We start from the raw sequence: 13,083 nt of genomic DNA on the forward strand, positions 1-13,083 counted from the left end.
GTTCCGGGATCCCCGGGAAGATGAATGTGGTTGCCCATGAGGTCAGAGCTTCCCACCACCTCACACTGTTCTGGAGGGAGGGAGGGTGCCGTCGGCACAGGTGTGCAAGCTGAAGACCCAGGTGCACACAGGGGAGGGGAAGTGGCCTCTCCCAGACGGCCTTGAAACTAGCCTTGGATCCCCACACGCTTTCTCCTTGTAGGGAAGTATTTGGGATGATGCGGGTCATTTGTTTTTAAATGACAGAAAGGTACTGAGGTGAAATGATTGTTAAGGAGTGGGTGGGGGCCAGAGCCTTTGGCAGCTGACTCTGGCCCCCATTTGCATCAGAAAAAGAGTCTCCAGTGAGCGGGAGATCTGAGGGGCACATGGACTCTGCTGAGCAAGACAGACAGGGTTCCTTTCTGCGCTTTGAGATTTGCTTGCATTTTTGTAAATAAAGATTATATAAATATATGTACATATATATACACACGTATTTTATATGCATATAAAACTTTTGAAATCAAAAACATTTTTTAAAGAAAGAATCGTGAGTCTGGTTGCAAGGATGGTGGGCACAAGAAAACAGGGGCTGCCCAGGGTGAGACGGGGGGGGGGGGGGCGCCTCACGGTTTGTTGGCAAACATTCTGAACCACCAGGTGCTGGCTGGTGGGGCTCCTTCGGGGCTTTGCTCCACTCCCCCAGGCTCTCCCCGCATCTAGGGGAGGACGCGGAGGGGGCCGTCAACTCCCACTACTCTCCCACCTCGTCCCCGCAAGGTCTGCACCCCGCAGAGTGAGAGATGGGGGCCTCGCTGACACTTGCCAACGGCTCCTTCCTCACGGGCACCGGGGCTGCGCCTGCTATGAGTCAGGGTTTCCATCCGGAACAGATGCCAGCCTCCTCGCGGAGCCCCCACCCAGCGCACAGCAAGTCTGGGCAGGCCCCTCCTCCCTGCTGGCCCTGGGAAGGCCGCCCGCCTCAGGCTCGTGGTCCCCTGCGCTGGGTGGGAGTTGGCGAGGGGCCAAGCCTGGCCAGGCTGAGCGCCCCCCCCACCTCACCCCGGCTCCGACACTTCCCCACACTCCCCGCCCATCATGGGTGGGGGGGGAGTGCTGCTTTAAAGAAGGAGGCTGGGGCAGGGCTCCAAGGAGGCCCCTGCCCAAAGTGGGGGTCACTGTTGCATTTGTCTTTAAATATCCCGGGGTGGTTAAAGAAAGGAGGGGGCGAGGAGAGCTTTCAGTCCAAACTACCATTCCAAATCAAAGAACAATACAGATCTGTCTGAGAGAGGCTGAGCCAGACCTCGGGCGAAAACCTGCCATCCCTCGTTCACAGACCCTTCAAGGAGGGTAAGGGGGCAGCCCCAGGGAGTATGGGTTCTAACCGGGGGCGTTTGCAGCTCTCATCTGGAGAGAAGTCTTCCTGTCCTTAAGGGCAGGATCTAGAAGCTTCTGCCGAGCAGAGGCCAAGGCCAGGTCTATGGATCTAGACGCCAGTGCCAACAGCACATGGTGCCCGAGCCAGGGGGTTAGCGGGGCTGAGTCCAGGAGGAAGGGCAGGCCCCTCCCGTGTGTAAAGCCCGTGACAGGTCCGCTCCCTGCCCCTCACGCATGCTGCTTCCCCGCCTGAGCTTCTGGCCAGGCCTCCTGTGTTTATGAGTTTACTACACTCCCATGGGATTTTCTTCCACTGACAGCGGTGGGGGTTTTTTGGGGTGAGATACGTGTGACAGAAAATGTACCACTTTCCCTAATTTCAAGTCTCCAGGCAGGAGGCGTCAACTACGTTCGCGCTGCCATGCAACCATCACCACCGTCCAACCACACAACTTTTTAATTTTCCCCGACTGAAACTCCCTGCCCAGTCAACACCAGCTCCCCACTCCCCTGCCCCAGGCCCTTGGCACCTACCACGCTCCTCTCCACCTCTGTGAAACTGACCATTAACACAGAGTATCTTTCAAACCGCGTTTTTAAGACCGCAGGCACTTCACCATCCTCCTTTTCCATCCTTGCCTCAAGCCTCTAAGGCAGATAGCATGACTATTCCCATTTCATAGAGGAAGAAATTAAGGGTCAGAGGAAGGGAGTCAATTACTTTAAGTTCTAAACCAGGTGTAGATTCCAAAATTGAAGCCAAACCAGGGCTTTCGTTTAAGCCCCGGGTTGCTAAACTCTAGCCCCGAGGCCAACCCCAGCCTGTACCTATTTTGGTAAATCAAGTTTTATGGGGACACAACACCACCCATTCATTCACATATCTGTGGCTGTTTTCTGCAGAGCTGAGCCCGGATGGCCCACAAGGCCTCAGTATCTGCTCCCCGGGCCTTGATAAGACACACTTGCCGACCTCTGCTCAGAGGCCCCCCACGATCTGGAGACATGGCCCAGCTCCGGGGCATTCGCCCCGCCTGGGGGACCCTCTTGGCCCTGGTGACAGCGTCTTACCAATACAGTTGCCTAGAGCATCCTGTATAAAACCATTCTTGCACTGTAGTTTTGGTCTGCAGCGGAAGGATCCCAGAGTATTCTGACAGATAAAATCGGGGAGGCAGTTATGAATACCACTCTCACACTCGTCAATATCTGGTACATCATAAAAAAAGGAAATTGTTAGCAAGAGTCCTGTCAGAAACATCTCACAACATTTAAAAATCACAAGAACGCTTTTTTTTATATGCTCATTACTCAGACTACAACCCAAAACATTCCAATACAGAAATCACATAAAAAAAGAGCCTTGGTTGGCCAAATAGTGCTCGCATGGCTTAAGATTGAAAACTCTCTCTCTCTCTCTCTCTCTTTTTTTCCCCAAGGCTCTTATGAGGCAAACTTTCTGTTATATAATAAATAACCCAGGCATTTTCCTGGCAGCATGTGGGATTTTTTTTTCCTTCACTTGAGGCTAAGTGCATGTTTAGTTTAGATAATAAGCAATGATCTTCGTGGCAATAAACACGGCTCCTCTAAAGTTATTCATTCTGAAACTGTCACGATATTCCAAATAGGAGCAGTGGTGATTGTCATGATTGGACACGTTGGCTGCCCTTCCCCTGAAGTTCATGGCTGTCAAGTGTCCCAAAGCATATACTCAGCTGGCTGGGCCCCTGGGTTCTCAGGGCCCAAACCGCCCCGCGAGGGTGGAGAAGACTGAGCTTGCCCAAAGACCCTCAGACGTCAGGAGGGTGCGCCTGGCTTTTGAGTTACCCTCATCACTCGACCAAAATTTTCACACAAGCGGTTTTGTCATTCTGGAGGGCTGGAAAGCCTCAGAAGAAACCTATGTCCTCAGAGATCCTCAGCAAAGCCTTATCTGCCAAATAACATCTACGGCTTGGCAGGGAGAGGCCGGCAGCCAGAAATGTCATGTTTTCATGCAGCGGAAGAGATTATGCTTTGAACTCCGAGGAAGCCTGGAGTCGGATGGAAGGCAGCTGTTTTCAAAAATAATTGGGGGGGGGGATGCGGGGAGAAAGCACACGGAAGCCCCTGAGATTCACCTCGGGGCTTGTTTTGAAATGATCCTGCTCTGAGCCCTTCCAGAAATGCAAACCCACCACTGTCATTAACTCAACGTTTACCAACAGCACAACTGGTCAGCGTCCCCGGGCAGTCATGGGGTGGGGCTCACGGCACCAGGGAACCCAGCACTCCCCCCCCACCCCCGCCGGAGCCCGGTGCTGCCTTTACGAGCACATCCTGTCTAGTCCTGGGGAGCTGAGGTGTGCGGACCCAGAGCACGTCATACCTTTGCAGTCATTGTCCTCCGTGAGCTCATAGCCAGTCCCACAGCTGCTGTCTCTTTGGCAGCGGAAAGAGCCCACCGTGTTGACACAGGACTCTCCAAGCCGGCAGTTGTGCTCGCCCATGACACATTCGTTGATGTCTAGGAGAGAGGGAGGCAAAGCAGGAGTAACCAGCCAGAACCACGGGCCCCCGCGTGCTTTGTTGAAAAGAATGTTCCGGAAAGCGTGGTGCAATTGGTTCCCAGCCTCTGTCCAGTCCTCCCACACACGTGCCTATGTGGGGTCCTGGGCACCCACCCCCAAATCAACAGCAGTGGTTTCTTTCCCCGGCTCCGTTTCAGATCTGCTGCTCTCTCTGAGCATCCACGAAGCAAGTGCCAGGCCCGGAACCCGAGGCACGTGATCTTTAAGGCCCCTACGAGAGGCAATCCCCTTCCTCCATCTGCCTCGCCTCAGACAGGAGGGGCCAGGAGAGGCCGAGGGACATGCCCAGGGCCACTCGGCAGATCCTGGATTCAGACCCCCAAAGCCAGCCCTCTTCCCCAACACGGTGCTTGGCACCGTGCACCGTGGACTCCAGGGTATGCTGCTTTTCACCCACGGGGTGGGTAGGGGCCCGAGGTGTGTAGGGTGGACCCTGTCCAGGTGCCAAGTCGGGGCAGAGGCTCCCAGTGCGGCTGCGAGCCCTGCCGCGGGAGCATGGTGATTGTTACCTTCACAGGACACGCTGTCGGGCAGCAGCTGGTAGCCCACAAAGCAGGAGCAGACCACCTCCTCCCCCGTGTCTCGGCACTGTTGCTTGCAGGGCCCACCGCCTGGAATCAGAGCAGATCAGAGCAGATGTGAGCCACGAGCCCAACACACACCACAGACCCCCTGGGTTTCCAGCTCTGTTTGGCCTGGGCCAGAGCAAATGCCCTCGGGATGGATGACACACAAAGGCGGGCTCCCCATTTTGGAGGCCACCCTCTCCAGCCTAGCACCCCTCCCTTTCCTTGGGAGACCCCCCCCCCGGATCTGGCCTGGCACAACCTTGCGGCTGCTGCTTCGGGTCCCAGCCCTGGTCTGACAAAACGGCAGCAGGCCGGGCCAGCTGGAGTGCGGCTGGGAGGGGCCAGGCAAAGAAGCCAGAAGCTGCCGCACAGTACAGACACGGAGGGGACTATCCCGTGAGGGTCCCTGGTATCCCCCGTCCCACCAACCACATCTCCCCGGGACAAAACTCTACCAGCTAAAGATGCGGCCAGAGTTCTGACCGCTGCCCTGGGCCCGCAGGCCTCTGCCCGCTTCCCAGCCTCTTCCTCTGTCCCCCACCGCAGCCCTCCCCCACGCCATGGCCCGCCAGCTCGAGTCTGGGTCCGCCTGTCTCCACTCCTACTACGCCAATCTCTGTCCCAGGGGCACCTTCCTGGCTAAGGCACCCTCATCCATCGCAGACCAGCGACGTCCTCCCCCAGGAAGGCCTCCCACAGCCCCCAGGGAGCTTTCCGGGCTCTCCGCCCTCCTCCACTATCCCCATCGTCCCACAGCCCACCCCCCGCCCCGTGCCCACGTGTCACCGAGCGTGGACCCCATCGTTTTGCGCTTGCGCTTGCTCCCCGTTAACGCGCCCACCACAGGGCAGGCCTCCGAATGGAGCTGGGGAGAAGGCTCGCCAGTCTAGACATGTGGGAACGTTCCATGAAAGAGAAATGACCTGTGATCACATGAAAACCAAACCTGCCCGGCCCCACTCTCTTTAAATTTGCAAACGTCTCCCTGCGAGACAAAGGGATACTGTCCGCGGCACCCGCTGGGGCTCCAGGACCCAAAGTCAAGTAACACCCCCCAACCCCGCCCCAGGTGTTCTCCCTTCACAGAGGCTGTGTTCGGGCGGGTGCTGAGGGGTCGGGGCGGGGCGGGGCGTTCTGATGCCCACTTCCCGTGTGGCCCTCCCTATGAGCCCACCAGGCCCCACCCAGCTCGAGGGGAAGGAGAAGCGGGGGCCCAGGCATGCAGGGAGAGCAGAGGGACCTGAGCTGACTCACAGACAGAGGGCGCATCCCATGTGAACCTGAGCAAAACCCAAGGTCCAACTCCCGATGGGATCAGCCCTGACTCTCCTCCGGGAGGCAGCCTCACCTCTGCAGCGGTCGTTCAGGTAAGGGTCCTCCTGGTCCTCCTCCATCTCCGAAATCTTGGCTGAGGGGAAAGAGAGGCCAACGCAGTGTCCCGTCATGTCTCAGCAGAAGGAAACCCTAAATACTTTATGAATTACTTTATCTCCTTTTTTTTTTACATATTCTTTTTTTTTTTTTTTAAGATTTTATTTATTTATTTGACCTAGGGAGAGAGAGAACACAAGCAGGGGGAGTGGCAGGCAGAGGCAGGAGAAGCAGGCTTCCTGCTGAGCAGGGACTCGACCCCAGAACCCCAGGATCATGACCTGAGCCGAAGGCAGACCCTTAAACCGACTGAGCCCCCCAGGCGCCCCACTTTATCTCCTTATAAATCCAGGCAGTCATGTCCCTTTGGGGAGCTCAGGGATTGCCGAGGGACGTTAGGCACTCACATTAGCTGCCTATTTCAGTAAAGGCAGCTGCGGCCCTGCTCTACACGGGGCCACGGCCCCCAAACCTGAATCAACATGCCCAGTAAACACTTGTCGTTATGGGGTAAATGGTGTCCCCCCAGTACCCGTGCACGTGACCTTCCTTTCAAGAAGAGTCTTTGCAAACATGATCGAGTTAGGGTGGGTGAAGGTAGGCTCCTGGCCAGTATGTCTGTGTCCTTCTAGAAAGAGGACATTTTGCCAGAGGCAAAACGACAGGAAGATAGAGGGAGGAGACGGGCCACCCATGCCCCGAGGCCACAGAAACCAGGAGAGCTGCTTGGAGCAGATTATCCCCCGGAGCCTGGGGGGGGGGGGGGGACACGCAGCCGGGCCAACACCTTGATTGGAGGCATCTGGCCTCCAGACTGGGAGATAGAACATTCCCGTTGTGTTGTTTAAGTTCCCCCCACCCAGCTCCAGTCCGTGGAGCTTTGCGAGGGCAGCCCCAGGAAATAAATGCACGTATACAGCCCACCGGCAAAGCCCCGTGTAGCACCAGCCATCAGCAGGCACTCGCTAGGCTCATTCAGACGAGGTTTCTGAGTAGATCTGCTCTGCGGGCTGAGAACTCAGCACAGACAGGGCCCTACTCACAACAGGAACGTCAACCAGCGGGGTCCCCTACTGTAGTCTGATGGGGTGGTTTTCCACTGGCCATTCTGGGGTAAGAGAAGAAACGGATTCGTCCCTTTAGCTTGTGTAAGACAGCCAGGGGCAGGAAGGATCCCTAAAAATACCCAAAAGCCACATCCTGGGAAGTCGCAGCCCCATCCACAAGAGAGGATGACAGCGATCACAGGTCAGGCACGAGTCGACAGCTGGCGTGACCGCGATGGGCGGGAAAGCGTAAACCCATGTGTGTCCGTTACATGTGCGAGAAGCAAAAGAGACACAGAGAAAACACGGAAAGGAAAAGTGACCTGATGGAAACATTATTTCACTCTGTGTCAATTTCCTCTTCCCTCTGCTTTCTGTATCTGCTAACACGCCCATGGTGAGTGTGTAGCACACTCACACCAGAAAAATGAAATATCATCAAAAAGAAACGTATTAGGAATTCCGCTTTAAAATTCAATACAATGTAACTTACACACACTAGGCACAAGGCAGGCTCTTTTCTGGCTGTTAAAATGTGGTCAGGGTCCCCAAGTAAACCTTTCACTTGGCCAGGAACTAAGCAAAAGGCTTCTAGAGTGTGAATCGTCTCCTCCAGGTCAGGAGACTAGGAGAACCTTTGCTACCGTTATTCAACTTGGGGACTCTTGGCTCCCTTGGGGCATTCAGTCAAGGCCAAGGCACAGGAGGACTGTGAGGAGCTCTCGCCTGGGTAAGGAGGCCATCAAGGCTTCCATGGTGTTCCTTGGGAGCCAGCGAGCCTGGCACAGAGCCACCGCCAATCCTGCCAGAAAGAGAATCCTAAACCTGGGCTCCCCCAGCCTCCATCTTCCCATCTATAGAATGGGGCAAACCAATATATGTCCCAGCACGGTTCCTCCCAGACTGTCTGCGGTAAAGGGACAGGGCTCTTTGCCCTGCCTCGTAGGCTCATACCTTGATAACGTGATATGAACGAATTACCAGAAAAATTAAGTTATGAGAACAGACATACAGGCCCCTGTTCAGATGAAACTGGTTTTAAGTTATGCTCTCAGATGCATATAAAAGTTCCTAAAAGCTTCCTCTCGATTCCCGGACTTATTTTGTTAGAGGCCAGCAGCGGCCTGTGGAGCCTCTGTGTGGGCCCACGGCAGCACACAGTAGGCCCGCGATGAGGGTCTGGGTCTGGGAGGAGGCAGGGCAGGGAGTCCTCACAGAGACTTTGGGGAGAGTCTGGAGCAAGAATTGAAGCAGATAAAAGACAGAAGAGAAATAAGACATCTGGAGCAGCGGCAAAGCTCAGCGACGGTTATGGAAACAAGACATAAATCAACAAAAATCCTCCCCAGAGACACAGGAGGAAATCTCCACCGGGACGAATAGTTTGGGTTTGTTTAAAGTGAAAATATCGTCTCTGGTTTCAAAAGTCAAGGAGGGAGCCAGAATGTGGTTCCAGACCTTCTTTATGCCTGAGATATCGGAAATCAGCCCCACGGCATCCATGAGAAATCAAAAACAGAGGGAGGCTGGTCTGCTTGACCCAGGACCACGAAGCCACCGGGGTCATGAAGCCAGGGTGATGGGCAGCGTGACTTAGGGAGCACAGTTCTGTGAACTCCTCCTTCCTAAGGCCTTCCTGCCCTTGACCCACCCAAGCTCCCTTGAAGCTGTCCTTGGGGTCACTCGCCTATTTGCTGAATAAATATCTATTAGTGGAAAGAACACAGCCACTTATTAATAAGGTACCCCTCCCTGCCTCTTGTCACCACATCACGGGCACCAGATGGAGAGAAAAAGGGGCCAAAGGGCGGAAGGCCAGCGTTCTCCCTCCCCTGTGTGTTGGCCATGTGACCTTGAGTAAGGTCAGCCACTATGCTGCCCAGGGCTGTCGGAGGGACAAGGAAGAACTGTGATGGCCAGCATTCGTGGAGTTACCCAAACACTCCACACTCATTCTCCCATATAATCCTCCCAGAAACCTTACAAAGCAGGACTATGATTATACCCATTTCACAGATGAGGGAACAGAGCTCTGGTAATCTGTTTATTTAAAAGACATGTTAGGACAGAGAGATGAACCCAGATTTCTCAGGTTCGGGCTCCCAAGCCTTCAGTCCCCCTCCAGGGCAGGGCTCTCTCAGAGCAGGTAACAAACTCGAAATTGATCTGACACCTAGAATCAGTCTGTGCTGAGTTAAGGCAGCGGCACACGCGTGTGCCCCACTCCCTGTAATTTCTTGTGTTCACTTACTGGGGTCACAGTACCCAGAGATAGGGTCAAACATTGGTCTGTATTTGCTGTGACCATATTTTACATTTTTTTTTTTTTACAGATTTTATTTATTTGAGAGAGAGAATGAGCGAGAGCATGAGAGTGAGGAGGGTCAGATGGAGAAGCGGACTCCCTGCTGATCAGAGAGCCTAATGAGGAACTTCATCCTGGGACTCCGGGATCATGACCTGTGCGGAAGGCAGTCACCTAACCAGCTGAGCCACCCAGGCGCTCCTGACCTTATTTTAGATGAGATTAACATTTAAATCAACAGACTTTGAGTAAAACCAATGGCCCTCTGAAATGTGGGTGGGCCTTGCCTAATCAGGTGAAGGCCTTCAGCGCAGCCCCGAAGCGAGGAGGAATTCTGCGAGCAGATGGCCTTTGGACTCAAACTGCAACATCCGTTCTCCCTCCGTTCTCTGGCCTGCTGGCTCCACCGGCAGACTTCAGACTTGCTGGCCCCCACGATCGAGAGAGCCAACTCCTTAAAATAAATCTCTTTTCTCTGCATCCCACTGGTTTGGTTTCCAGGGCTAGCACTAATGCCCTGGCCAGAAAGCCAAAAAGGGGGTGGGGGAATTACCTGCTTCTTGGATGTCCCCGATGTCACCGGGGGCAAAGTCTGCCGTCTCCTGGCCCTTGACGCAGCATGCCCGGAACACCAGCCCACACTGGTAGCCGACCATGAGGGAGTACTCGCAGCTCTGGCCCGCGGCCTGGGCCGCCCGCCCCAGCAGACAGCAGTGACAGCATCTCTGTGAACGTCCGCGGAGGGTCAGGGTGAAGACGCCGCCCGGCGCTGGAGCGCCCCGGGCCTCTCTGATCCCGTATCCACGCCGCCCACGCAGCAACCACACATGGGACTTACCCTCTCTTCTAAAGCTTGGCCGTAAGCAGCTCAAGCAAGCCAAGCCCGAGGCGTGCTGTCCCCGAAACAGGTCCCGGGTTTGAAAGGAACCTTAAAGGGGTTTGCGCGCAGCACGTACTCCCCCACACCAGACCGTCCCATCAACATCCCTGCCCCGCCCCACTCATTTACCTCCAGGAGGAATTAGCTAGGACAGGGGCTCTCTGAGGGTCACACAAGAGCTCCCTGAGTGTCCCCTCCGTGTGTGTGATCTATGATTTCTCTACCAAGCCCAGAAAAATGAACAAGCCCTTGTCTCTTCCCTCCCGAGTGCAGGGGGTTTGGGCTGAAGAAGCACATCATGCATTTAAAAAGCACGAGAACCTTGAGACAGGTCATCAAGCGAGGGACAGAGTCACCGCCTGTCACCTGGACCCCGGTGTTCCCAAAAGTGACACCCGAATCCTGGGGACGGCACTCAGCCTGATACAGGAAGCGCCCTATTTCCGTCCTTACTATCCTAAGAAAAGCACAGAACTTTCCAAAAGGCCCAAAGCAGGGGCCAGGTGGTGTGGCTTTGCCTCAGTTTCTCTGCGGGTTGGTGGGTTTCCCATCCCCCTGGTTCTACATCCTCCGTGCCAGAAAGGGGGGGGGCACCAGTTACCTCCTCCACCTTCCAGGACACGAGTAATCCTTCCTGGAAACACTGATCACCCATCGGCCAAAGTGGCCGGTTCCTACTCCTGCTAGAATGTTCTGTGTCTTTTCCACACCTCCCTTTCTCTCTAGTCTGGGGACATGGACTGATGGCGTCTGCAGAGCCCCAGCCCTGCCCAGGGAGGCAGTTGCTAACACCCAGGCTCCTGGCTTCGGGGACCCCGTGACCAGACCGCCCCACCCTCACCCCACCCAGCTCCCGCATGCCAGGAACCTCCTCCCGTGAAGGCCCAGGAAGGCTGAGGGCAGGCGATGGGGCTTTGGACCCCCCAACTCCTCCACGGGGAACCTCCCTCTGCCCTAATCGGTGTGAAGAGAGAATCCCCAGAAAGGAACCCACACCCCGCCACCCCAGAATTCAGACTCCCTTCCAATTCGTGCTCCTTGAAATCGCTTCCTGGCCCTCCTAAAAGAGAATGGGAAAACTTTCTTCCTGGAAACACAGCTCCAGCAGGAACCCAGCTGCCCAGCTTAACGGTCGGAGCTCGGGCTTGTTTTTCTCTCGCAGTGGGTGGTAAGGGAGGGACAACCTGGTTAACTTGTGGTTTCCAGGCCCAGAAAGCGGTCAGGAACTCCTCCACACGCACGGGAAGGTGCAGACCCCCCACAGGGACAGAGGCCCCGAGGGACCCGTCGCAGACCCAGGCTGCTTGGCATCACTCACTCGGCGCTCACCTCCCCCTGGGCCCGATGGACCTAGCGCTGCCTCGCCAGACCCTCCCCTGCAGGTCCTGGAAGTATCCCGCCAGGCCACTCTGGAGTGGGGGCCTCTCTGAATCTCTGTCTTGTCTTCTAGGACAGTTTGGGAGGTCGTGTGTTCTCAGAGCCCCCGTGGGGGACCCTTGTGAGCTCCAGGCCACGTGGACTTCGCCCTGGCAGGCAGGAAAGCTCCAGGGCCTCCTGCTCCTGGCAGACGGGGGTAGGGGCACCTTCACTTGAACAGCGAAGCGGGTTCTGAAGGCCCCAGAGCCTGGGTCACCTCTGCTCTGACCTCTGCATTCCGGCCGGAAGCCCGGGGACTGGACGTCCGCAGGGCCAGCCTGGGTCCCTTCGTCCCTGTCTCCTCTAGGTCGTCCAGGGTTTCCTGAGTAAACTGCAGGGGGGCGGGGGATCCGAGAAGCCCCCTCCTCCCTCCCTGCTGCTCAGAGGGGGCCTGGGCGGGGGCTGAGGCAGGAGAGCATCCAGGCCTCCAGCAGCGGACGGGGCGGCTGGCGGGCGGGTCGCACCTTCACGAATGTAGCCTCGAGGCTGGCGTTGTCGCCCTGTGGCGTGGCGCAGCTCTCCTGCTCGTTGGCCAGGTTGATGCCGGTGGCACAGTGCAGCTCCTCCAGCTGGCTGTGGCAGCATTGCTCCTGCACCATCCTGTGCGGGGAGGGGACAGGGCTGAGGACAGGCCCTGGGAGGGTGGGGCCTGGGAGGGCAGGGGGCCTGCGGGGTTGGGGGTGGGCTGTAGTGCCTCAGAGATGGGAGCTCTGGCCTCGCTGGGTGCCTCCCCTTCCCAACCTACTCCCACCCCCCCACACACACGCACACCCGCACGTACACACACACGCACTCGCACGCACACACTCACAGCACCCACTCACCAACCCACACACACGTGCACATACACTCACACACATTCACTCCACCCACTCGCCCACCCCCACACTCCCACACACATGTAGTCCCATGTGCACACACGCACTCGCACGCACACTCACTCCACCCCCCACATACATGCACACACTCGTTCACACCTGCATGCACACACTCACTTGCACACACGGACTCTCCCTCACACACTTGCACGTGCACACACTCACGCACACACACACAATCACTTACACACACTTGCCCACACTCAGTCGTTTGTATACATACTCACCTGCACACACTCACACACGCATGCCCAGTGCTCTCTCACACTTGCAGGCACACACTCCGCCCACTCACCAACCCCCACACACTCTCACGTACACACGCACTCGCACGTGTTCACGCATTCACAGACGCCCACATGCGGTCACCCACCCTGCACACGCTCGCAGGCACGCATGTGCACACGCTCGCACACACGCCAGAGCCAGCAGACGGCAGGCGCTCCCGAAGTGTACAGTTAGGAAGACTGAAAGCGGAGCCGTGTCGGGCCCCCAGCCCACCATCCCCCCACCTCCACGCTGCAGGGCTGGAGCTCTGCACCGGGCTTCCCGTTGCTTCCGGAACCACCTGGAAGGATCTGTCTATGCTTGGGATCCTACACACTTCCCTTGTGCTTTCGGCGCATTTACAGAGATAGGTATTCCGCCGGGTTGGACAGAACGGCAACCAGACGGGCGCACCT

At 56.5% G+C, this 13,083-nt stretch overlaps 1 protein-coding gene across 2 annotated transcripts in view; it reads right to left on the reverse strand.

The window, feature by feature from the left end:
* FBLN1 (fibulin 1) overlaps positions 1–13,083 on the reverse strand; it is a 78,717-nt gene that overhangs the window by 45,086 nt on the left and 20,548 nt on the right. For both annotated transcript variants that reach the window (XM_046010966.1, XM_046010967.1), the window contains exons 3-8: positions 11,987–12,122; positions 9,780–9,951; positions 5,853–5,912; positions 4,445–4,546; positions 3,734–3,871; positions 2,434–2,571 (exon numbers count right to left, since the gene is read on the reverse strand). In XM_046010966.1, the coding sequence (XP_045866922.1) occupies positions 2,434–2,571; positions 3,734–3,871; positions 4,445–4,546; positions 5,853–5,912; positions 9,780–9,951; positions 11,987–12,122 (746 nt within the window). The remainder of the gene's footprint in view (positions 1–2,433; positions 2,572–3,733; positions 3,872–4,444; positions 4,547–5,852; positions 5,913–9,779; positions 9,952–11,986; positions 12,123–13,083) is intronic.

This window comes from Meles meles, chromosome 7 (genome assembly GCF_922984935.1).
Source record: "Meles meles chromosome 7, mMelMel3.1 paternal haplotype, whole genome shotgun sequence".
In the NCBI taxonomy this organism is placed as follows: domain Eukaryota; kingdom Metazoa; phylum Chordata; class Mammalia; order Carnivora; family Mustelidae; genus Meles; species Meles meles.